The sequence below is a fragment of the Clytia hemisphaerica genome, unplaced genomic scaffold, assembly GCF_902728285.1.
Source record: "Clytia hemisphaerica strain Z4C2 unplaced genomic scaffold, Clytia hemisphaerica genome assembly, whole genome shotgun sequence".
Taxonomy (NCBI): Eukaryota; Metazoa; Cnidaria; class Hydrozoa; order Leptothecata; family Clytiidae; genus Clytia; species Clytia hemisphaerica.
In genome coordinates this window covers 65,696-89,799 of record NW_027103648.1, presented here as the reverse complement: position 1 = coordinate 89,799, position 24,104 = coordinate 65,696, and the positions used below count along the sequence as shown (strand labels likewise).

Below are 24,104 nucleotides of genomic sequence, written 5' to 3'. Positions count from 1 at the left end.
ACCATTTTAGATGGCCTTAACAATAGATCCTAAAGGGCGCCATAATCTTGGAAGATTATTTGTTTTGGTCTCCGGCTTTGGGAAGTAGCAATGTTTTTGGTTGTTTTTGATGGGAAATGGTAAGAAACTTTAAAAGTTACAAGTGTCATTTAGTTTTTGCTGGCTTACAGAATGGCAGGATCCTGGATGGTTTCCCTAACTGAATAGCTCTTATGGATGGAGAATGAGTGGTCGAAACATGGAATTGTGGACTGTATTTTTACTTACTGTTAAATCTTTTTGACAACAAGTTTGTTTTGATACGTCAACAGTCTGGGAAATCCTCTTAATTGTTGGCTTAACTTCTGAGATTTAAACGTGGTGCAATCACGTACGGCCATCAAAATTGAAGAATTTATTGAGAGTGCAAATTATCTATATACATGCTTATATCACTGTTTGAATGGTGCTAAGCATGACCATGAGATTGGGTAACTCGCACCAGTGGAGGCTAACATGCATAGCCCTCAAATGCGACCTGGCTGGTCTTAGTTAAATCAAAACAAAAATGGTAGAATTGCGAGCGGAGCTGCGTAGTTCATTTGTTTTGAAATTTTGCTGCTTTGATTGGTCAGTCATTTGATGGCTATGCAAGTTTCTCTCCACTGATGCAAGTGACATGGCTTCACAGTATTTGCACCCTTAACTAGCCTATCATTTAAAAAAACTTTATTTGCTTCTGATCGCTTGGTTGAAATCGGAAAGCCGTGGACTATCTTACTCAAAATTGATCGTAGAAAACGAATGTGTTTAAAACTTTTGCCTGTTTGACCATGTATTCACCCCCCCCCCCAATTTTGAAAAATCTGAACCCTCTAATCTGCTCAAGCAATCTCAACTGGGGTTGGATCATAAGAGTGCAATTGCGCACTGGCGTAAATTTTAACTGTGTAATTTAGGTCTTACAGCCTTGGGAGTCAAGTGCGCAATTAAGAGAATTTCTCAGACTGTTCAACCAGGTTTATCAATCAAACTTTATTCACCCAGTCTAATAGTCGGTTAAAGAGAACATACAGTATTTGGACTAAATGTACCCTATGCTATGCGTGACAACCAATCAGTTTTTTTAAGTTTGCTAAAAAATTGCAGTATGTGAATAGAGCAGTAAAAAATACAACTTTTCTATTTTTCCTTTTTTTTGTAAAAGTTCTAGGAATGAAAATAAAGGGATAATGATAATTGTCTGTAGTATTATCCACTGATGGTCTGCGGCACTATCATAAAGCTAGAATTACTTTGTGTACTCATCGCTTGAGAGAATGATTGACAAGTTGAAGTTTATTCACCTACGCGGGAGCTCACAGGCGTTTTCTGAGCATTCTCGGCTCAATCCTCGGAACGTTGTGACAGATCATTTCAATGGAAGTTGTTTTGTTTACAAGGCTCTTGCCAGAAAATGCTTTGTTTTATTGTCAATCATGACAGTGTCGTTATTAATTTTGTTAGATCATATTGATGTTTGTAAGTGCACTTTATAGTTTTGATTCCCATTGAAGAATCATATTCTAGTTTTTATGTTATTAGATGCTGTTTTAGAGCTTTAGAGCTAGCCGGTTAGTTCCATTTTGATTTGTATTCATAAGGTGAGATGGCCTCAGGGGTATTTATTACACATTATTTGCACTTTTTTTCATACAGAAAAAATAAAAATAAAAAACAAAAACAATCATGAACCATCATAAAGATGATAAGGCAAAAGGATAGACGAAAGAGTAGTCTTTCTTCAAGCAAAGATCCTTCCACTTATCCATTATATCAACAAAAGTATCCAATCAGACTACCGAAATTGGTACCTCAAGAAGACCAAAAGAACAGAACATCTTCTAGTGGAACAAGAAAGTTGGGTAAGAATAACATGTTTAAATCCATGGGTATGGTTTGAAATGAGGTAGGGATTTATAAGGGTTTAGAAAAATCTGTCAAATATTAACGGAATTTTTTTAGGGTGTAATTTATTAAATCCTTTAAAGATTCAGTATTCCAAAGGGCTTTAAAACCTTTGTGGCTTAGAATTCCAATATTATTGGTTAGAGTTCCAAGATGAGTAAAACACTTAAGGTTGGGCCTCAACAATTTGAGATCATATCTCAAAAAATCAGTTTGAATCTTTGCCCTAATTCTTTTCTGTTCTTATACATCTTGTAAACTTCATCAAATTATTACATTTTTATTTTTTTAATGGTATATCAAAAGAAGAGAAAAAGATGGTTGCAACCACCACATCTGATGGATTATTTGCAAAACGGTAAATTTGCTTTATAAATTAAACCTTCAACTAGGGGAAAATTACTAACATTGTAATGAATCTGACTCCCACTTAAAAAAGGCTGAACTTTGAGTCTTCTCCTTTTTTATATTTTCTCACGGTTGATTTTCTTTCGTATAAGAATTCGAAATTATTACTTATAGAGAATTATGGTATCTCCCTAATTATTATCTTTTTCATTATAGGGAAATTACTGAAAATGACAAAGAAAAGGTATAGATAAGACAAAAGTAAAGAATGATTTTGAAGAATTTTTTAATATTTGTATAAAAATAGACCATTGTTTCTAATTTTATTTGTTAGATATTTAGCCCAAAGCATTTTATATCATTCTCCTTTTCTATTTAGATTCTGAAAGAACTGGAGTGTTTACAACTTGAAGAATATCTTGAAGAAGAGGCCATAATCGAACCTTTTGATCTTCCAATGCCACCATGTATGTATTTTCGTTCATTTTGATTACTCCAATACTTCTTTTTGTAGTTGTTTTCCTTTTGTGTACAGTAATCGTCATTCAAATTAATTTCTCTTGAAAATAACATTGAAACACAAATGTCTTTTTCCATATTTTTTTATAAAAAACTAGAGACTTTGTTAACGTTAGTTTTTTAAGATACTAAAGAAATATTCAAGCCATAACTTCTGTTATCAAAATTTGCCTTATTAAAAAATATTTAAATATAAAAAATCCATTTCTACTTAATACCTTTGACAGCTAGCACTACAATCAGATCGCTAAAAGAGAAATCTCGAAAGAACTCGTTATCACCAAAGAACCGTAGAAAGTCTTCCATCTCCAGTGATAATAACAAGGGAACCACTAATGAAACACTTGATATTGATCCACGCAAAAGGTTGAAAAAGAGAAGATCTTCAGTTTCAAAACAACAAAGAACAACAGAACAAGATGAAAAAGATGAAGTACAACTTGCATTGACTCTCTCCAGGAGAGCAACCATTGTTAAAACCAGGACTGGAAGACTACAAGAGGTCACTCACTTTTAAAGTTCAAGCCGTAAACTCTTTTTTAGTCTCTTTATGAGACTTTTGACAAAGAGTTCTTTCTTTAATGATTGTTCTTGCAAAGGGGGAATTTCCCAGACAGTAATGAATGTTCCTTTAGAATATCAATAACATTATTTTGACTCCTCAAAAAGAGACTCTAAACTAAAATAAAAAAGTGGTATATGACTTAATATTTTTATGAAACTTTACTATTTTACATACTATGAAATTCTTATAAATTTATTTTTCAGACAAGGAAGAAAAGTGCTGAAAGACCCAACAGTATGAAATTTCGACCTAGAAGTCCATTCAGTGCCAAAAGTAAACATACCACAGACCCTATTAGAGAGGTTTCAAAAGAATTTATCAAAACATTACGTCAAGAAAGGGAATCAATGCAGATACATAGAGTGAAAAAATCTGTCGTCAAAGAAGCCTTGGCTGTTAGAAGACCTACATCAAGATCACCCCCACCATCGCCTCCCCCTGATACCATTGATTTACCCAGCCCTGGTGAACAGTTTGCAGATTGTAGTATCAAGCTGATGAAATGTGTCAAGTTTATAGATAATGTTTCAAATGGCAGTAAATCTCCTGTTAGTGATTCAGAAGACAAACGGAAGATGTATAATTACAGTCCGATGAAAAGAAATTCAACAGGGAAAAGCATGTGGCAGAATTTCACACTCGGTCAAGATAGGTTGATGAGCTCATTGAGTAATTACAATGCAAGGATGTCACCTTTTCGTGATGAAGATGATAATTTACATGGAAAACCAATAACATATGCTGTGGCTAAGGTAGGCTAAAGTAATTTTTTTTATCAGATATTTGAAGCTTTGCTGATCCCTTCCATTTGATTCTATAAGAAGCATTTTGTTTCATTAGTTTCGGTTTCTTTTAAGGAGTATTGCTGCACTAAGGACACAATTTGAAATGGCTGGTAAAGCTCTTTTTTCGAATCACCGAATGCCTCTCGTGATGTCTAAATGTTTCTTTTGGATTTATTAATTTAATGGGATAAATTGAATGAATTTTCACGTGATTGTAACTTGTGGATTTCATTGAGATCTAATTTAGGTGTTATTCACAAGATTAAGTCCCGATGGAAATCTGAAAAATTCTTTGCCGAGGAAAGAATAGCATGAAATTTAAAGTTATGTTTGAAAACTTCTTTTAGATATTTACTTACACTTACTATTTGCTAGCGCTAAAATTTATATACATATTATTGAACTAAAAAGATGTCAATATGAAAACATACCCCAGTAGCCTCCTCCTTTAAGATTATTAAGCTTCGCCGAAAAACTTTATACAGATTAAGTTAAAAAATACTAAAAAAGTCATGTATTCCAGTTTTCTTAGAATGATCTTTCTTTTAATTTTCCTTTTATTTCAGAATCTACGCCTATTATTGTTTGGTACACTCAGTCATTCTTTCAACATGTTGTGGCGTGAACAAACTATTCAGTTCTGTAAACCTGAACATTATGGACTACGATACTACTTGGTAACATTATTCTTTCTTGATAAGAAGAGATCACAAGTTTTATTCCATGCCAATGCTTGAACGCCAATAACAGATCTAATCGAGGTTGAAAATTTACGAGGGACGGTCAGAGTTTCCTTTATTTACATTTCTCTGTTTAAGTATGGAAATCATCTCGTCATAAATTTTGAACTTCATTTAAGAGTCTTTAAAGTGTTGGGAAAGCTACGTAACTTAATGAAAATTCTTCACTATGAAGAAAACTTTCAAATTTAAAGAGGCATAGGCAAATCAAATGTTTTCTTGAATAATATTGGTGGAAATTACAAATTGCAACCAAATTGGAAAAAGTTCTCCATGCTTTCCAATAAGTTTTCATTCACTCTTGAAGGTAATTTGGAGCTCTAGATCTTTTTATCATCAAGATGTATTTTGTCTACTAAACTTGTTGTTCGTCCCTGAACATCGTGTTCAAAACATCGTGTTCAGACTGACAAAAAAAATTTAACCTGACATGATTAACATTGTATTGATAAAAAACCTTTTTCTATGAAGGATGGTCCAACGGAATTGATGGTTGTTATCCAAGCTCATGTTTTGAAGTACCTTCTCTTCTTGAACACTGAAAATGTTGTCTCTGATCTTGCTGAAAGGTATGAAAATAAATTTAGGGAGTAGCCAATGCTATCTTAAATTTCTCAACTCTTACACGATTCAACTAAAATGTTTTTTATGTATTTACTTCAACAAAAAACAACAAAAGCAATTGTTAGAAAACTGGTAAAGTAGACTCCCTTGCCCAAGTTGAGAAAAATTTATTTCCTCAAAAAATGCTGAAATTCTGGCTATTTATTTCAAAGGCTTTCACCAAACGAATGGTCACAAGATAAAGCTCTAGCATTGGCAATCTGTGATATTCTTTGGAAATGTGGTCAGAAGAAGACTGCAGTGGTTGCTTTGTAAGAAAGTGATTTTTTGCTGTCTTGCGTTACAGCATACCTTTTATCAATTGTTATGATTTTCACGTTTTTCTTGACTTGAAAAGTAATTTTTCCAATTTCTATTTATAAAATAGAATGTAAAGCTTGAATCTTTTGTTTTTATTTCATTTCGAAAGTAGGGTTACAAAGGTTGTTACATTCAATATTATCATATACTCTGTTTTTCAGACCTTTGGGAAGTTGTAAATTTATTGCAGAATCCAAATATAAAGAAGACAAGATTACTGAAAAGGTATCATATTTTTTCAGATAAAAATTGTCCGGCTATTATCCGATTATTATCCGATTATAATGATATCTAAAAACCGATTCACCTTTCATTAAAAATGCTAAATTCGTAAAGCACCACCAATCCTTTCCGTTTTGCTTTGTAAGAAAATAAAGTTCAAAAAATGACCGCTACATAGATTTGGGTTGCCAAGGCTGAAGTGATGTTTTCCTAAATACAAAGAAATTTGAGTCAGAATTTCTGTACTGTACTGATTTCATTTTAGATGGAGATCTTCAAATTCACAAATTCTGATGTGGCAGAAAAGTTCATTAGGCGCAATTTAAAATTGGTAAAGTAGTGCAACATTGTTTCGACTTACATAATGTGATTTCAAAATTTTCAATCTTGAGTGTTCAAAATTTTCAATCTTGAGTGTTATAATATCCTGGCTCTTAGATTTTAAAGAAGAGCAAGGAAAACCTTTTAAATGAACAGTCGAAACATATTTTCCTTTATAGTTGGGCAGATTTTAACACACAAGAATATAACGGTACTTCAAACTATTATGGAGCAACTTTTTGACATTTTTTTTTGAATTTATCACATGTTAATCCATTAAAGGACATCACGTGGGCAAAAAATCAGTTTTAACCATGTATTTTTAAACTTCCTGCTCTAGCTTATTAATGTCTGTACAATTGACCATTGTTTTCTTCAATTTTTCAGTTCAAAGAAGCTGGAGGCTGCATATCATTTCTTTATTCAATGTTGTTATCAAGAGGTCTTTCAAGGTATACAGTAATTCAAATTATAAGAGAATATTAAGCCCTTAGCTCCCTCAGGCTATGTATACAGTATTTGTTATTTTGTTCTCTTCATATATCACTTCATATATCTTGTTTCAGTCTGCGCCACAATTAGTTTTATGGCGTGAGATGCTAGGCAATTTGATCTGCCTAACCAGGGTGCAGTATGCAGTGCTGACGAGTCCTAATAAGAACAAAATGCATATGCTGCTCTGCCACCCAAATCTTCTGAAAGAAGATAGTTGGACAGAAATTCTTTGAATTTCTTCACATATAACATATAGATATAACTGCCCCTCTACTTGGGGTCTGGTATAATTTCAAATAAACATATTTTTAATACATGAACTTTAGCTAGCTTTTTGCGATGAATACAGATGAATATGTAAAATACAGCGTCAATTGGTAGAGAATTTACATGTACTAAGACCACAAGAGCCCCTTAAATTCAAAACTTTGGATGGAATTTAAAGAGGTCAATTTTTGAAAAGCCTGTAGTGATTTTAATTCGTTTAAACGTATAACAAGGATTTTCATTCAAAGGTCAAAAATCGTTATACTGTACAAACTAAGACGTTTTGTTTCATTATGTTTTAGGGTGTACGAAGATTTTTGTGAACTAGGGCGTGGTCTGTTACAATCAAATGATGAATGTCTGAATTACCGGTGTCAGGTAAGGTGATCAATTTAAGTAAGGTTAAGGTTTTAAGGAAGGTTAAGGAAGGTTTTAAAAGTAAGGCGATTTGATCTTCTTAAATTAATCATATCATGGCTTAACTTTTCATCAATATCTCTTATTTTTAGTGGATAGGATATTTTAGGCTTTTTAGAACATTCATGTTCTAACAACCCATTGTAATGGATTTGTATCTATATTGAGACTTGCTAAATTCTTGAAGCAAGTCCTAACCCACTTTTGAGTTAGAGAGTCAGATTTGAACGAAAACATCATATCGTAACTTTTTATACGCAATAATTTGCGGCGACATTTTCAGGCGTTAATCAACCTTGGTATTTATGGTGAAGCAGTTCCCAACATTTTCAATGGTGAATCAGAACACTACGATATCATGAAAAATAGGGTTTGTTTTTGGTTATTGCTTTGATGCTTAGAATCAGGATTATCTTAAAAAAGAAGAGATGTTTTATCATAACTTTATTAAAGAAAAGAAGCAATTTAAGTAGGACACCATATCATAACGTATGTTAATGGATAAAAATCGCTTTCCCATTCTTGGCATACTACATCATTTTCTAGATTCTTCTAGAATAGATCTTATCGGAGTTTTTGGTTTTTCTAAAAAAGTTTTGCATTGTGGGATTGTTTCGGGAGTAGAATAGAATAGAATTCCCTCGAGGAATTTCTCAGAGATTTCTATTGTAATACTCCCGAAACAATCCCACAATGCATCACCTTTTTAGAAAAATCAAAAACTCCGATAAGATCTATTGGAAAACGCAGGAATATTATTTTCGTGGTTACTAATTTTTGCAGCAGCTAATGTTCACGTTTTTGGTTGTCCAGATGCTTGTCTGCCGAAGCTATATTTTCACCCCTAATTACCTTTTCCTCCACAGCACACCTTAGAGAAAGGGTTAAAACGAAGATCAGAGATGGGTTATCTTACACATGAAGAGTTTACTGATAAGAAAAACTACATGGTAAGTCAATTCAATTGCGCTACTGTTGCGGGGAGCAAAATGAACATTTTTTGGAACTTTGCTCAAAGTATTAAACCTTCTTTAAACTGCACGATTGTAGATATTGCGGGTTCGAAATATAATCATAGGGCTCAAAACTGTACACACAATAACAATAGACTGGGTACTTATTTTAGTCAGAGATCAACTATTGAAGCATTCTTATGTTTAGGAAATATCTTATACTTTTCAGGTCGGCAGTTGTTTAAAAACGCCATTCTATCCGATCTGGATTTTGAAGAACAACAACAAATTATGTGTGTTGTTTTCTCTCAAGAAAGAACTTCTCAGTGATTGGTAACTAACCATCTTTTGTTTGTTTGGAATCTTTTTCTTTTTTTTTCGAATGGGTATAACTGATTTTGTATAAAAAATTTTCATAATAGAAGAACAAGGAATTACGGTATTTATGATATGCATGATATGCACCATTGCAATGTCTTCCAGGGACCCAACAGGTGATTGGTTTATGTGACGTAAAGTCAATCAATACATTACTTTCAATCAGTCAGCTGTTGGGTCCCTGGAAAACATTCCAATGGTGCATATTATGAATACTGATTTTTCCTTGCCTAACTTTCGCCATTAGGGGATGCAACGTTCGATTTGCGTAATTATCTCTTCAAATTCGAATATTTTATTCCATGATCGTGGATTATCGCTAAGCTAAGTGACATAACTAATCTTTATTCTCGTTTCCAGGAAATTGGAACGGCATTTTGATCTTTATCACTACCAAGGAATCTCAAGACATGTGGGATCAGTTTCGCTAGATGTTCGGTTGACAATAGGTGAGTAATAGTAAGGAAAGAAGAATGGCTCCACCCATGCGCAGACGACACGATGATTCTATCCCAGGGAAGATACTAATTCAAAGATAGTGGCGCTTACCAGGGGAGCAATACCTTGTCGGTAGAAAATTCGTCAGTGAAAAAATTCGTCGGCAAAAAACTCGTCACTTTTTACCGACTAAAAGTTTTCCCTTTCAATTTCTCCTTTCTATAGTAGAATTAATTTTAGTTTCCAAGGTTTTCTACACATTTTTTGAGATTTTTCTACAGAAGTTTTCCCTAGCTAAAGTTTTGGTCGAAAAAGTAACATTTTAGATTTCCAGAGCTAAAGTAAAGTGTACAATTTTAAGCAGACTTTTTCAAACTATTCCACTATTCCGTAAAATACACAGATACCGTATTACCGTGTAATTTACCGAACGAAGAAGAAGAGGAGGAGAATTCGAGTCTAGAAGAAACCATCCGTACAAAGTAAGATTTATTGTTCGCAATCTTTATGTATGATTATTCATCCACTAGGGGGAAAGGGGGGTTCACGATATTCAATATTTTCGCGCAAAATATGACATTAGATTTGAGGGGTTCAATCAGATTTTCTAAACTTTTAGGGGCGGGGTTCAAGCCAAGTTATGATATTTTCTGAGAAAATTTAGCACGACTTGTCTTATAGGGGACGCTAATAAAATTTACGAATTACGGGGGATTAACAATTTTGACAGAGTAGTAGATGAACAGGTTATAAGGGTTTGTTACCGCCGAAAATTGAGTGAAAATCTGGAAATATGAAGCAATTGAAAGTTTCTTTTTATGCTAATGTTGTAATACTTTTCCGCACTAAACTGTACGATGGTTGTGATGTGTTTGGTATAAGCACTATATTATTTCATTTTTTTTCTTTATCTTTTTATTTTCAGATGGGAAGATTCCTTCATAGATTGGAACGGTGCAATCAGGTTTTGAAATTCCTTTTTTATCTTCATCCCTTTTTCCGGATTGAGTTTGTTCATACCTTAGTTCTGAGTTTGATACTATGTTTGTTCCTCAATTCAAAAAATGTGTAAAATATATTCACTAGAAATTAGTTTGTTTGCCATTGAAGAAATTTATTTTTATACTATATGCTGCTGATGACTGTTTTTAATTGAAATGTTATAAATATTGTACATAATTAATAATAGGGACTTTGAAATTATTATTTTTTGTATAAAATGGGATCATTAAAGATTTGGTTGTGAATAATATTTTTAAGTCAAGAAATAATATCAGAAAGAATTTACTAAAATTTAAGGTCTGATGTTTTGGATGAGAATCAATTGAGTAAAAAAGCTGCTACACTAAAATATATACTGGGTGTCCCAGAAAAATTTCCCCCTGTATTTGAAGTGAATACACTCATTTTTTCGACTTTTTTGAAAAGTAATGTTTGAATATTTAGACCATAAATTTTGATCTCCTTGACCAAAATTGGAGAAGTGATCCCTCAAAATTTAAGTTTATCCTTTTTCTTTTCAATGCGAAAGGATTGATTTTTTAACAGTTCATAAAACTCGAAAAAAATCACTTCAAAGAAGAGGACTTTTTTCTTGGACACTCGGTAGATATTTTATTAAGATTTCAGAGAATTTGAAAGTTTCCACTTATTTGAATTGATTGCCGTTTTGAAACGTTTTTAAAAAGGGTCTAATTGAACCGAGGGGAAAGGTCCGCCCTTTTGGGTTCTGCCCCATCGTTCTTCGTTTTTCACTACCAAATAAAAACTCACAATGACACAGTTTTCAAATTACGTAACAATTCTGTTTACTTACTGAAAAACTTATTTTTAGAGTTGATTTTGAAATTTTACTGTTAAACAAACCGATTCAAGGTCATGCTGGTTAGGTAACAAAAATTCCTACAGTGACTAATTTTTGGGACAAATTATTATTAATTGGCCTCTTGGGTTAGTTTGGAAAAAGGAGAAGAAAAAATATGATAGCTCACTAATTTTTCTTTTCCTGACTGCGCAAACCAGATTTTAATTAGGCTTTTATTTTTGAATGAAACACATTTTTAAAATTTTTGAAAAACACACTCTGGTCTCTCTGCTTCGACACTTTCCCAAAGTTTCTGAGAAACGATTTCGAGATGTTCTCTATATTTCGACAATTTCATAAATATAAGTCTCATTAAATAGATAATAGATAGAATAATAGAATAATCTCAGTAAATTGAGTTTCAAAAAGCTTAAAAACATTAAGACTGAAACGCTGAAATCAGGGCAAATCAAGACCTTATGGTTTACCAATCATTTTTAGCTAGGTGAAGCATTTAGTGTGGCCTTTAAACATGCACAAGATTGAATAATTTGAGAAAGTAAGATATCAATCACGAAGAAACCAAAAATTGACCCTAGAAATAATTTTCATCGAAGCGGATAATGTCCTCTTGAGGTTAGGTCTTTAGATTTCGATCGAAAATTCACATTGATGATATGAGCCCTCCCCACTGGGGAATGTGTCCTACTCCTTGCGAAGTAGGAATTCCTCCTCTTTCGATTTGGAACGCTTAGCTGGTTCTGTGCACGCAAGACACAGATACCATGATGCATAGTGATGACACTCGAACCACGCGGGAAAGCATATAGCTCGTCGCAGGCATGGAACAGGATGAGTGACACCACACACCACAATGTGATCGAAAATTCACATTTCCATGAAACTTTGATCGATTCAAATGATCACTTCGATGGAAAGTCAAATGTTGGTTGGCTTAGACTTTGACTAAAATTCTCACTGGACTGTAATTTTGCTCAAATGGGATCGTAACATATTCGTTACAAAGACATTTCTAAACATCGAGGTACGCTTTTACAAGTTATATTTCTGTTTCCCGGAAAACCTGAGTCAACATTATCCCAAGTTAACAAACTCCCGGGTTCACCATTTTTTGTCACAAACTGAAAACTTTTTGAATAAAACTTTTCTACAAACAAGGAGCCAAAAAGTTTCCTTATTTTCTTTGAAACTCTATGAAATAAAGTTTCGATCTTTGTTATTATCTGACCAAGTTGTCTCCAACATTACTGAATTTTATATGATTTTACAGTTAATGTTTTTTGGAAAGAAAATATAGGAAAGAAAATTTCTCAAGGAAATAAGTTTTAAATTCTAAAAGGATAAAATGAGGCTGTTTAAAATGAAACCCAAGGGTTGTTTAATAGTAATAACATATCGATTCTGTGAAAAGTTGGAACCCTCACCCCGCTGTATTTTTCTTATAAGAATATCATCATTGTTACATCAGTTAAAGTAAGAAGGTTTTTTTTTAATTTTAGAAATCTTTACGGACCCAAATGTAGAAGAAACTTGTATTGGAACACATTGAGAAAATTACCATGTATTGATTTAGTCATTTTCACTGTTAGTCATTTTTTTTTGAGTGTTATTTCACTCTTAAGTTTGACTTTAAATAGTCTTGAAAAGGCCCTTCTTCAAGATTCAGTTATAACTTTCTAGCAAGAAATTGAACTTTTTTTCTAAAAAAAAGAGCAACTGAGTTTCAACAATAAAGGTGGGTATGGCGTCTCATTATAAAATTTTCTGAAAAAAAAACTGAAACCCCTCTCGAATAAAAAAATAAAAAACTGTTGGGTTATTTTTCATCATCTGCTTAAAGAAGAAGAAGAAAGGTTATTATTTTATCTTATTACTTTCTAATACTTTAGGAGAGGATCACAATAAAATAAATTAGATGTTGAACACTAACTAAGGATTAAAATGATCAACCCTCTATGGTGGCTCATTATTTGGACCCTATACATGGGAATGGTACCATCGGTCCAGTAGCACGTCCTACAAACACCTCACCACAACCTTTTTACATACAGTGAAAGGTATACACTTAATTTCTTTTCAGTTTTTATTTCACGATCGTTTAAAGCCAATCTATGCGTATGAAGTTGCTTGCTGATCTTGAAAAAGTAATTGCAAAGTTTACTTGATCCCTCAGGCATCAGAATCGAAGACCATTCGTTTTAATTCTCATTCAACCTTTTGAATGACAAAGCGTTCTAAACTGATAGTCTACATAGTATGTAATGACTGGAAAGAAGACATTCAATTGTCAAATAGTTTTGTCAAATAAATTGTCAAAAAAATTTTCATATAACTGTTGATAAAGCATTGTTAACTGAACGGACCAGAAAACTTGTTCGAATTTAGGAGACATTCGAGTTATAGAGACTCTACTCTGTAGAGCCTACCTATCGAATTGTCGATTTTCGTCGCTTTTGAAAGTTATTTTGCTATGACCACCATTGGACCAATATTGTTGTTCTTTTTCGATTTGCTTTTTTGTTTGTGCTTTTTTTTATCAAGAACCGCAATGGTTTTTTTTATTTCTCCTAGGTCAATCAACCGGGGGGGGGGGGTACTTAGGCAAATGGAGGGTACGGTATGTGCCACCCTTAAGGGTACCTTTTTTGGACTTCCGAAGTCCCGCTAAGGGTTGGAAAAATCAGGAAATCTAATTTCAGTCCCACTAAGGGTCGGAAAAATAGGAAAATTTCAACTCTTTGGACCTACCCCGGTGGGGTGGAGGTCCTATAAATTAACCCGTGTTCGTTAGTTAGTTAGTTAGTTAGTTCGTTCGTTCGTTAGTTACCAACTTTTCTCGAGATTGGCTCATTCAATTTTTCTGATTTTTTGCACAAAGGTGCATTACTATAAACCCTCGAATGTGACGGAGCCCGATTTTCGAAAAAAAATTTTTTCCGGCCGGTAGAACCGGAAATGTCCCGAAAAAAGCGGTTTTTTGAGATTTTCTCGAGATTTTATCATTAGTTTTTTGCGATTTTTTGCACATAGATGCACATTAGTACTGCCGAAAAGGTGTCGAAAACCGTTTGCCGAAAAAAAATTTTTTCCGGTCTGTAGAACCGGAAATGTGCCGGAAATCGTCGTTTTTTCACATTTCCGTCACATTTTTTCAACTTATTTAATTGTTTCTTTACAGAAAAATGTTCTTCATGATGATGCCCAAAACTTAGTATTGTTTGATTTCCAAAAAAATCATCCTTTGAATCCGGAACTCCTTAAAAATCGCCGGAACAGGCGAAAACTGGCGTAAAACGGTTTTCCTTCATTTTTTCAACTTATACTCGACAGATTTTCATGATTTTTTGCACAATGATGTAAAATGGCAATGCCCAAAATGAGACAGAGCCCAATTTTCGAAAAAGAAATTTTTCCGGCCGCTAGAACCGGAAATGTCCCGAAAAAAGCGGTTTTTTGAGATTTTCTCGAGATTTTCTCATTAGTTTTTTGCGATTTTTTGCACATAGATGCACATTAGTACTGCCGAAAAGGTGTCGAAAACCGTTTGCCGAAAAACAATTTTTTCCGGTCTGTAGAACCGGAAATGTGCCGGAAATCGTCGTTTTTCACATTTCCGTCACATTTTTTCAACTTATTTAATTGTTTCTTTACAGAAAAATGTTCTTTGTGATGATGCCCAAAACTTAGCATCGTTTGATTTCCAACAAAATCATCCTTTGAATCCGGAACTCCTTAAAAATCGCCGGAAAACAGCCGAAACCGGCGTAAAAAACGGTTTTCCTTCATTTTTTTTAACTTATACTCGACAGATTTTCATGATTTTTTGCACAATGATGTAAAATGGCGATGCCCAAAATGTGACAGAGCCCAATTTTCGAAAAAGAAATTTTTCCGGCCGCTAGAACCGGAAATGTCCCGAAAAAAGCGGTTTTTTGAGATTTTCTCGAGATGAATGATTGATTAAAGTGTCGATATTATTTTTCTTTCACCGTTAAACATCGATGCGTTTCTTAATTGCTTTCTCCGTTCCAATAGATATATAAATCGAAATTTAAAATTATACATTACTTCCATTAAATTCTAATTATTCGTTTTATAAATAGGTAGGTCCATTAAAGTATTACTTGTTACCCCCTGAAAGATCGAAATTTGGTCAAAATTGGTCAAATTTGTCCCGCTTAGGGTCGTGAAATTCCCAAAATTTTCTTTTGCATTCTCCTTTTTAGTTCCGGTAAGGGTCCAAAGTTCGAAAGTCGGGCGGCAACCCCGTCAGCTCGCAACCCTAGTACCCCCCCCCCCGGGGTCAATCATTATTTTCTGTGTTTTTTAAATTTTTCAAATTTTTGTCGTACAGTTTATTTTTCGATTGTTGTTTTTTAGTTATAAGGGTAACTTTTCAGCTAGAAGGAATTGAATTAAAGGTTTGAAAGAAGTTCATCTGAGAAATTTCTATAAAATCTATTTAAAGTAAATGGAATTACAGTGTCCTTGTTAGAAATAGGCAATACAGGCCAATACATATTTTTGAGAATGTAATTTTACTCTCTGTTTCTGACTTAAAATATCCATTCCAACCTTTTTGATTCTATTTTGATTCCAAACTTATATTGACGTCAGCACTGTCAACTTTCCTTCTTAGAAATCACAAACGTATTTACTTTTGCTCGACGTCAAGCAATGAAAACTTTAGATACACTTCTTTATTTTATCAGCGACCCGATCCGCCCTAGTGGATAATCCGGTAACAAATATTGCATAAAAATGACCTAATTTCAAATCTCGGCTGGGCAATGCCTCGAGGATCCAAGTGGGTTCGTGAGTACAAAAAGAGGGAACTCTTAAGAGAACTCCTCTCGTTTTTACCAAGACTCGAAAAGTTCCTTAGAGGTTTATTAGTGAAATCCAGGGTAATCTAGAAATTAGGACATATCCAGGTATCTAACGATCCAAGAATGTTTCGGCAACACGGGTGGATATCTTTTTTTGTGAAAAGCGATTGATTTGACACTCATCAAGCTGATCATTAATATCTAAACTAGTATCCATGCATCTCTTACCTTTACTATGATCGATCACTTTACTTAAAAGAATATACCATGGGTAACTAGAATCATAAAGTAGGAAAGCCATTTAAATGCAGTGAATTATGTGTGCATATTTTACTTTGTAATAATGGTATGCTTGTTGATGAGGCTAAAGGTTGCCTGTAGCGGTATTTAATTATCCAAGGAAGGATCAATTACCTATAAAAATCGTGTCATTATTCATAGTAGGTTTATAGTACTAATTAAAAGGGATTAAGGATATCACGTCAATTTAGAATACTTAAGCCATTTTTCGTCATGAGCTCGTTTCGCCGTTTTTGAGATTCTGATTTACTTTTTTCAAATAAGGATCAAAATTGTTTGGAGAGTAAATGAGTTTGGTGGTGTTTCAGGTTTAGACTATTTTTATTTTTGTTATTCGGAAATTTGTTTTTTGAAATTCTGTTTTTAAGTTTTTGTTGTTTTTACTTTACTTTTGGCTGTGTGTGACAATATTTCGATCGGCTGCTGTCCTGCTAATTGTTCGGATAGTCCTACTTTTTATTAAAGAGTTTAACTGCAATTTCGAAGGTGGTGATAAATGGACGATGGTCGATGGTCGATGGTCACTTAAAAGAGAATATAATTGCTACAACGAGAATTTAGGTAGAATTGGGTAGTAGTGTCTTAAACGCTTTGAAAAAAATAACGTTCTTGAATCAAAAAGTTGTTTTTCTTCCGTGTTTCTGGATTATCAGTTATGCATAGATTTCTGAAAATGAGATTACAGTATAAAGTGTTGTTTATTTTATATTTGAATATTTCTCTTAATCCGATATCGGATTATTTGTTCACTTCGGATTATGCTAATCGCTAAACAGATCTTCTGGAATAACAAAGTCTATATTCCATAGACTACAAAGCATTTTTTTTAGTTCGTTCGTTTCGTAGCTTCAGTTTCATAGCCTGATAGGGAAATCTAAAATTTCCACTAATTCTTGAAGTTGGTGACATCATTTTAGTGGTTAATTATCAGCTTGTTCAGCAAGGGTCCTTTTAAAAGTTTCTGCGGAACCATCATTCGATACCAGTGATTTGTCAGCTATGGACTATTGACCAGTTTTAGATACATTATTGCATAATTGCTCATGAAGTAACACTAAAGTCAAAAAATCTAGTTGTTGACCTAGTAGAATTTGGCGTTAAAAATAGTCCCTCTTTAATGACGATGGGATGCTGAAAAGCGTTACGGTGACATAATCTAGATGATTTGAATGACCTAAATGTTTTTATCTATATCATTAGCAGTTCCTTGTCTTATAAATCATTTCCTTATCTAAAGTACGACATTTTTTCTATCCCTCTTTCTCTCTCTCTCTTGAAAGCCTTCCTGTGGTTCATATGATAAATTAAGCCTCCTGCAGGTCTTGGCAATTTCAATTCCTATCAAATGTTTATTAGAAATAACTCCACCACATGAGTGCCTTGAGTATCAACATATCCCGTACGGTGTTTTATTCAGTTTTTATATTTAATGAATCATAATCAAAAACACAAATATTCTAGCTTTAATTAATTAAAAACTAATTTTCTTTTCCTTGTTTTATATTTTCTAAAGCTAATTGCCAGTATGTAATGAATACCTGCTCCGTTAAGAATCACTTCTCCATCATTTGGTTTCGAGCAATATTAATATTTTTAGGAGTAGCATTTTTATTGATCACTTTGAAGCTTGGAAGTAGTTGAGTTTTATAATGCATGATTTTAGGATAAAGTGTTGTATTAATATAATCTAACTTTGTTTGTGTTATGGATACTGGCTTAGGTTCTGCTTGAAACTAGTTTAATTACAGAAAACATAATGGCTGATTCTATAATCTCAACCTTGTAAACCTTTTGGAACACAAAAATGACTTGATGTCCAAAGGTTGGATTGCTATTAAGTGATTATCATCTTTAAGTTGGTTCCATACTGTAGTCTTAAGCATTTTTAACTTTTAGGTGGAAAGATATTATGATGACGTACAAAAGCTTGATGATATGTTTAGCTCTGTCCTTGATTGTAAACATCAATATCGTCACTGCTGGTGGGAAGAGAAGGGGTATGAATTATACTTACAACTTTCTCTTTTTGTATTAAAGCATGGATATCTTTTTCCAAGACACGTCTTTCTTTTAAATTTCCCACATAGTCAAGACGGTGTAGACACAATACATCTTTTCGTTCGTAGCCGCCAATTACCGCGCGGGTATTTTTTTTCGTGTTACCACCCTAAAATCGTCCCAGTTTTTTTTCGCAGCTAAAGACAATAGGAAAAAGTGTAAAAAAAGGATTGGAGCAAGTTTAGGGTGGAAAATTAAATATTAAAGTGGCATGCGCCTGACCGCGCGACTACGACCGAAAAGGTGTATACCGCCACTTGTGAATTTCATATTTCACATGAATGGATTTTGATCAAATCGTTGTGGAAAAGTTCATACTAATGCCATTCTCGCCATCCTTAAAAAAGGTTTTATCCTTACAATAGGGGGAATTGTGTTTCGTTCATCTCAACTCCCACGTGATTTTAGGACAGCCTGTTCTAACATGCTTGTGTTCTTTCTTTATTTTTAAAGGTAGCAAAGATGTGATGGTGGAGCGAGAAATTGTAGACACCATCTTAGATGGATATAATCTTGACATTCGACCTGAGATCAAGCATGGTGAACCTTTACATGTTCATTTTGAAATGAAATTACAAAAAATCGTAAGATTGGTAAGTTCTAACACACATGTCGACTCATTCGTCTAGTAGCGTATATGGGCTGATAGGTAATAGAGATAATCCTGAAAAATCCTACCTATTTATTTCAATTTTTTTTCATTCTGAATGGATTTATGTGCAAAAAAGCAAGTTTATTACACTATCCAAGGAATCATTGCTACAATCATTTTGCTACGCAAAATAACAGAACTTTTTTTGAATTTTAAGTTTTCAGGAAGTAAAAGCTAAAATGCGCAATATTTTTCAATATTTTAGAAGAGTAAACACGTCACTTGGACTTTTATTGGTCCTCGAAAAGAGATTATACTTCTTCTGAAAAATGCCCAAGCGATTGTAAAACCTCCGTTTTGAGAACCTTTTACTCTTAGGTTCCAAATAAACGGGCCCACCCGCTTGTTATTTTTCGAAAATTTTCCAACCCCCAGACCTTATTAGGACCTCCCCCCATTTGTTAATTTTTAAGAATTTTTCAGCTTTCAAAAAAGAAGGTCCCTTATTCTGCTAAAAATAGCCTGATTTTAGCCTATATTTACCTTATTTTGGGGTTTTCGCAAATACAATTTCCAACCCCCCGGCAATTAGGCCCCCCCTGTTTATTAGAATTTTGAAAATTTTCCACCCCCCCCCTCGTTTAATCGAACAAACCCCCCCCCCATTTATTCGACCCCCTCGCCGTTTATTTGGAACCTAAGAGTACACGGGACTAGATTAAGATTGACCCAAAGCTGATTGACAGCTTGGAAAATGTTTTTGTTGAAGAAAAGAATTATCAAAAGTTTCTATCCCCACGACTTACCTTTTTAAGGCTTATGCTTCGATTTTCAAAAGTGTTAACATTTAATAATTTTAATGTTAATCAAACTTTTAGGACGTCAAACATCAATTATTCACTATCAACTCCTTCGTTCGTATGGTAAGTCTACCTTTTAAGCGGATGAACCTTACAGTGAAAATTTAACTTCATTGAATAGACCGAATCACTTTTAATACTGTTTTTTTTACATAGAATTCCAAGATACGTGATCAAATTCTTAGAGATAATGTAACAACCACTTCTCACAGACCAACTGGGACCTCCAAAATATGGCCAACAATTATCATCCAATTTTCTCCCCACTGAAGATAATCAAATACACCAATCTTCACTGCAAAATATTATATACTTAATACTTTTTTTTCCATCCCCACTGAAGTTTCTGACTTGAAAACAAATGAATTGAAATCCCAAGCCATAAAAAATATGGGAATATCAATCCCCATTGAGTTTCAGTCCCTTATTTTTACCCCCGCTGGTTGAAAAAATCCTACCGGGTCTATGAGAAGTGGTTGTACTATATAACACAGCTGATGATTGAACAACATGAACCTTCAAATACTATATAGCAAATTGTGTCTTTTTTTCTAAAATTTAACACCATAAATACACCAAGTTGACGAAAAAAATGTTCTATTGCTATCTTAGAAATGGATAGACACACAATTATCATGGAACAAAACAGAATTTGAAAACATCGATAAAACGAACGTCGGTACAGACATGATTTGGACACCTGATGTTGTGCTTTATAATTCGTAAGCAACTTACTTTTTTATAATCAGAATTTACGTTTAAGAGGTACAAGGGAATGGAATCCCTGTTCAAATTTCAAATTAGCTTCTATGAAGTGGTAGTTCGGAAGATTTTGTTCGTTTTGTTACTTTCCCTCGGTGAAGTTTTTTTTAAGACTTGTTAGAAATGTACATGACTTTTCTTGGAGATTTTTTCTTTCGTATTTCTATCCCTTATATTAATACCAAAGGTCTTTTTTCGAGTTGCATTATTTTCGAATGATATGAGTTTGGAAAGCACCAGTTATAATTCACAACTTTATCGTTCTAGCGCTACCGAAGAAAGCTTTGCTCATACCGACCTGTACAAGACGAAAGCGCTTGTTTTTCATGATGGTTTGGTGTTATGGACAGCTCCAGTCACGTGGCAAGTTTCATGCTCTTTTGATGTCACGTGGTTTCCTATTGATAGACAGGTAAGAAGACTTTCACATTTGGCAAACTCGAACCCAGTCCCTTTGTTTGCTTTCTTATGTTTCTGATAGTGCTCACGAAAGCATCATATTAGTGTGAGTGGCTCTGGGTACGATTTAGCTCTTTGATCTATTACATCAAATTTTCCAGTTTTTGACAATATTTAGATTCTTGACTCTTATCTTGGTGCAGGATTATAAATGCGACACCTGACGATTACGCATTTACTCGAAATTTCCTTACCTGGAACAAATTTATGTTTCCCGTGCGTGTTTGAGTTATGGAGACTGCACTACCATCAATAAATAGGCTAACAAATTAATGGACTGGTAATATTTGTGAAGATATCTGATATAAAACAATTTTGTTGGTGTTTTGAACCACAGATGACTAAGTTAAGACCTGTCCTCTCAATATTATTTCCTCCCTTTCAGATTTGTACACTTACATTTGGATCATGGTCATACATGAGCTCACAATTGAAATTATCTTTTTATGAGAATATCAGTCCTGGTGAAATCAACCATGGTATGTACGATTCTTTGTCAAATTTTCCATTATTGCGTTTCTATATAACAAGTACCGTGGGGACATTTGAGCACAAGGGTTGGAAACTTATTGATAAAGCCTATATTGGTTATTGGTATTTGTTTAAATATCATTGGGTCAGTTGTAGCAAAATGTAGTCTTTTACTAAAGGTCGAAGCCATCACGCTTTCAAAACTTGAAAGGACTATTTTACTGTGTCATCAACGAGCATGATTTAAAAAAAGAAGGTTACTTCCAATTGTATCATAATTTCCATTCCCACTTTCTTTTCAGAGCAATTCAGCGTCAAAAGTGGTGAATGGGAGATTGAAGATATCGAAATGTCATCTGGTACAGTCAAATACAGTTGTTGTCCAGACCCTTTCTCAGTCATCAAATATCGTTTCTCGTTGCGTCGAATGGCTTTGTACTATTTTCTATACATTATATTACCGTTGGTTTCGCAGGTATTTTTATTTTTAATGGTGTTTCATATCCCATGTGAAAATGGGGAACGGATGGGATTTGGTGTCACTATTCTGTTGAGTATTACCGTATACCTTTTGGTCATTTCCGAGAAATTACCGGAGAAATCCGATGACCGACCAATGTTGGGAATCTGCTTCATCATTGAATTCTACATTTTGAGTTTTGCTTTGGTTGTTGCAGCGATTATTGTGAAATTATCGAATAGAACTTCAACACCGCCTCACTTTTTGTTGCGTTTTTGCGGTACCAGTAAATCGATTTGTTGTGGAGCTGGCCATCAAACTACAACGAAAAACCACGCGAATAAAAAGGAATCGATTGAAATGCACGAAGCAAATGGTTATTTACATAGCAAAGACGAAGGAACGCGATTCTTACATCAACGCAAAACGCAGCCAGTTGCGGAACAGCAGCCGCCGGTTGTCGCTCAGCCGCTGGAAATGGATGAAGAAGAAATTAATCGTAAACTCTGGAGAAAGATTTGTAATAGCCTCGATCGCATGTGTTTTTATGGGTTTGGTTTTATTTCTATTTTTGCTCCTGTTTTGGTTGTTGCTTTACTGGATCATCGTATGATGGGCGTGTAGATTTTGAGGCCCGGAATAATGAAGATAGGCTGATTGTGATAGAGGGTTGGATTTGAAATTGAAATCGAGGACATGATATTCAGATTCAAAATATAACATGATTTTGATTAAATGTTATGGTTGTAATACACTTTACTCCCCGTGATTAAGATTGGATAATTACTTTCCCATAAAAACAGTACCGTCGATTGTATTCGAATATCTAAAAACATGAACATTTTTCTGAAATGATTTTGCTTTGGAACTGATGTTTCTATCTCATTTTAAATTGAGAAGCCGCTGGAGAAAATGAAATTATAAAATCCTGAACAAACGGTATTACGAAGTGAAATGTTCAAAGTATCTCAAGAAAACATTTATAACATTCAGGAAAATGATTAGTCAACGATGAATTACGTCTAAAATTAAATTATCAAAAAATTTTCTTCAATTTTAGCTTTTTCTTCATATTTTATATATACTTTTTGCCCTTCTTTATTTGGTACAATACTTCTATATTATTATGTTACATGCTAGAAATTATTTAAGAAAAAGAAAATCTATTTTACCATATTTATTTTGCATTGAATATGTAAATTTCATATATTCTATAAAGAAAATAAAGAAAAATCTTTGATTAAGACCGAAATCTATATACTAAAAGTCTAATTTTCTATGAGCCGTGGGGGAGCCATTATGGATTTTGAGATGGGGGTTTGAGAGTTACGTGACCGATTTTTTGGTTGGATGGTTGGGCTTGTGGTTGAAAACGAAAGCGAAAGTGGTCAGGGGAAGAGTGTGAAAATTAGCGTTTTTTTAAAGAAGTCGTTGCAGTGTCAATCTTTCGCAAATTTAAAAACCCACTTTCCCGTGGAAATAATTGACGTTTTTTAGTTTTTTGGGACCCTTGGGGCATAAGCTACCCGTTGACCGCAAAAATTTCAAAATTCGCGAATTGACCGTTGACAACATTAGGGGTAAAGGAACCCAATGACGTCACAGATCTGGGAAAAACTTGAAAATGCGATATCTCGAGTTTGAAAAGGAGTTGAGCGGTCGGTGACCCCTCATTGGATCGAGAATTTTATGGAGAATAAGATGGGAGGGGTTATGAGGCTTAAGTGTGACTTTGAAATTTGACTGAATTTTTAGGCGTTTTCAGTTCATGACGTCATCAAAACAGAAAAAATGCTATATCTAGAGATTGGAAAAGAGTTAGGAGATGGTTGACCCCTCATTGGATCGGAAATTTAATGGAGAATTAGTTGGGAGGAGAGACTTTCAAAAATAAATAAATTCAAATTGAGGCTTTTTGGGTCCGATGACGTCATTAAAAACGGAAAAATACAATATCTTGAGTTTGAGAATATCTTGAGTTTGAGAAGGATTCCAGCAATGATTGACCCCTCATTGGATCGGAAATCGTCAAGAGAATTTTTTTAGTCAATGAAAAAATAGTTTCAGTGAAGTGAAAAGTTTATTACCCTTTCCATGACGTCACTTAGGGGCTCAAATGACGTCACCAAACATGAAATATGCGATTTTTCGAGCTTCGATCAGTAATAAGTGGTAATATTTCGTTCTTTG

General features: G+C 34.0%; 2 protein-coding genes across 2 annotated transcripts; both read left to right on the top strand.

Moving 5' to 3' along the window:
• Nucleotides 1-1,675: 1,675 nt before the first annotated feature.
• Nucleotides 1,676-10,588, top strand: LOC136802970 (probable ubiquitin carboxyl-terminal hydrolase MINDY-4). The gene is made up of 19 exons (XM_067059701.1): nucleotides 1,676-1,883; nucleotides 2,233-2,284; nucleotides 2,491-2,518; nucleotides 2,654-2,741; nucleotides 3,021-3,295; nucleotides 3,562-4,110; nucleotides 4,710-4,820; nucleotides 5,355-5,452; nucleotides 5,660-5,758; nucleotides 5,969-6,032; nucleotides 6,295-6,360; nucleotides 6,738-6,802; nucleotides 7,415-7,490; nucleotides 7,813-7,899; nucleotides 8,396-8,479; nucleotides 8,712-8,815; nucleotides 9,221-9,309; nucleotides 9,702-9,780; nucleotides 10,224-10,588. Exons 1-19 carry the CDS (start codon nucleotides 1,724-1,726, stop codon nucleotides 10,267-10,269), a joined length of 2,220 nt encoding a protein of 739 aa, XP_066915802.1. The 5' UTR covers nucleotides 1,676-1,723; the 3' UTR covers nucleotides 10,270-10,588.
• A 2,520-nt stretch (nucleotides 10,589-13,108) lies between these two features.
• On the top strand, nucleotides 13,109-22,733 carry LOC136802969 (neuronal acetylcholine receptor subunit alpha-6-like). The gene is made up of 8 exons (XM_067059700.1): nucleotides 13,109-13,180; nucleotides 18,149-18,249; nucleotides 18,764-18,903; nucleotides 19,781-19,825; nucleotides 20,375-20,484; nucleotides 20,792-20,936; nucleotides 21,369-21,462; nucleotides 21,757-22,733. Exons 2-8 carry the CDS (start codon nucleotides 18,162-18,164, stop codon nucleotides 22,536-22,538), a joined length of 1,404 nt encoding a protein of 467 aa, XP_066915801.1. The 5' UTR covers nucleotides 13,109-13,180; nucleotides 18,149-18,161; the 3' UTR covers nucleotides 22,539-22,733.
• The last annotated feature ends 1,371 nt before the right edge of the window (nucleotides 22,734-24,104 follow it).

What these genes read in the sequence shown, in the direction of transcription:
- LOC136802970 (XM_067059701.1), top strand. Translation starts at nt 1,724, where the DNA reads ATGATAAGGCAAAAGGATAGACGAAAGAGTAGTCTTTCTTCAAGCAAA. An exon ending in TAGTGGAACAAGAAAGTTGG is followed by an intron (nt 1,884 to 2,232) that starts GTAAGAATAACA and finishes GTATATCAAAAG; the next exon opens with AAGAGAAAAAGATGGTTGCA. An exon ending in AAAGAACTTCTCAGTGATTG is followed by an intron (nt 8,816 to 9,220) that starts GTAACTAACCAT and finishes TCTCGTTTCCAG; the next exon opens with GAAATTGGAACGGCATTTTG.
- LOC136802969 (XM_067059700.1), top strand. Translation starts at nt 18,162, where the DNA reads ATGATGACGTACAAAAGCTTGATGATATGTTTAGCTCTGTCCTTGATT. An exon ending in TCAACTCCTTCGTTCGTATG is followed by an intron (nt 19,826 to 20,374) that starts GTAAGTCTACCT and finishes TTGCTATCTTAG; the next exon opens with AAATGGATAGACACACAATT. An exon ending in TCCTGGTGAAATCAACCATG is followed by an intron (nt 21,463 to 21,756) that starts GTATGTACGATT and finishes CTTTCTTTTCAG; the next exon opens with AGCAATTCAGCGTCAAAAGT.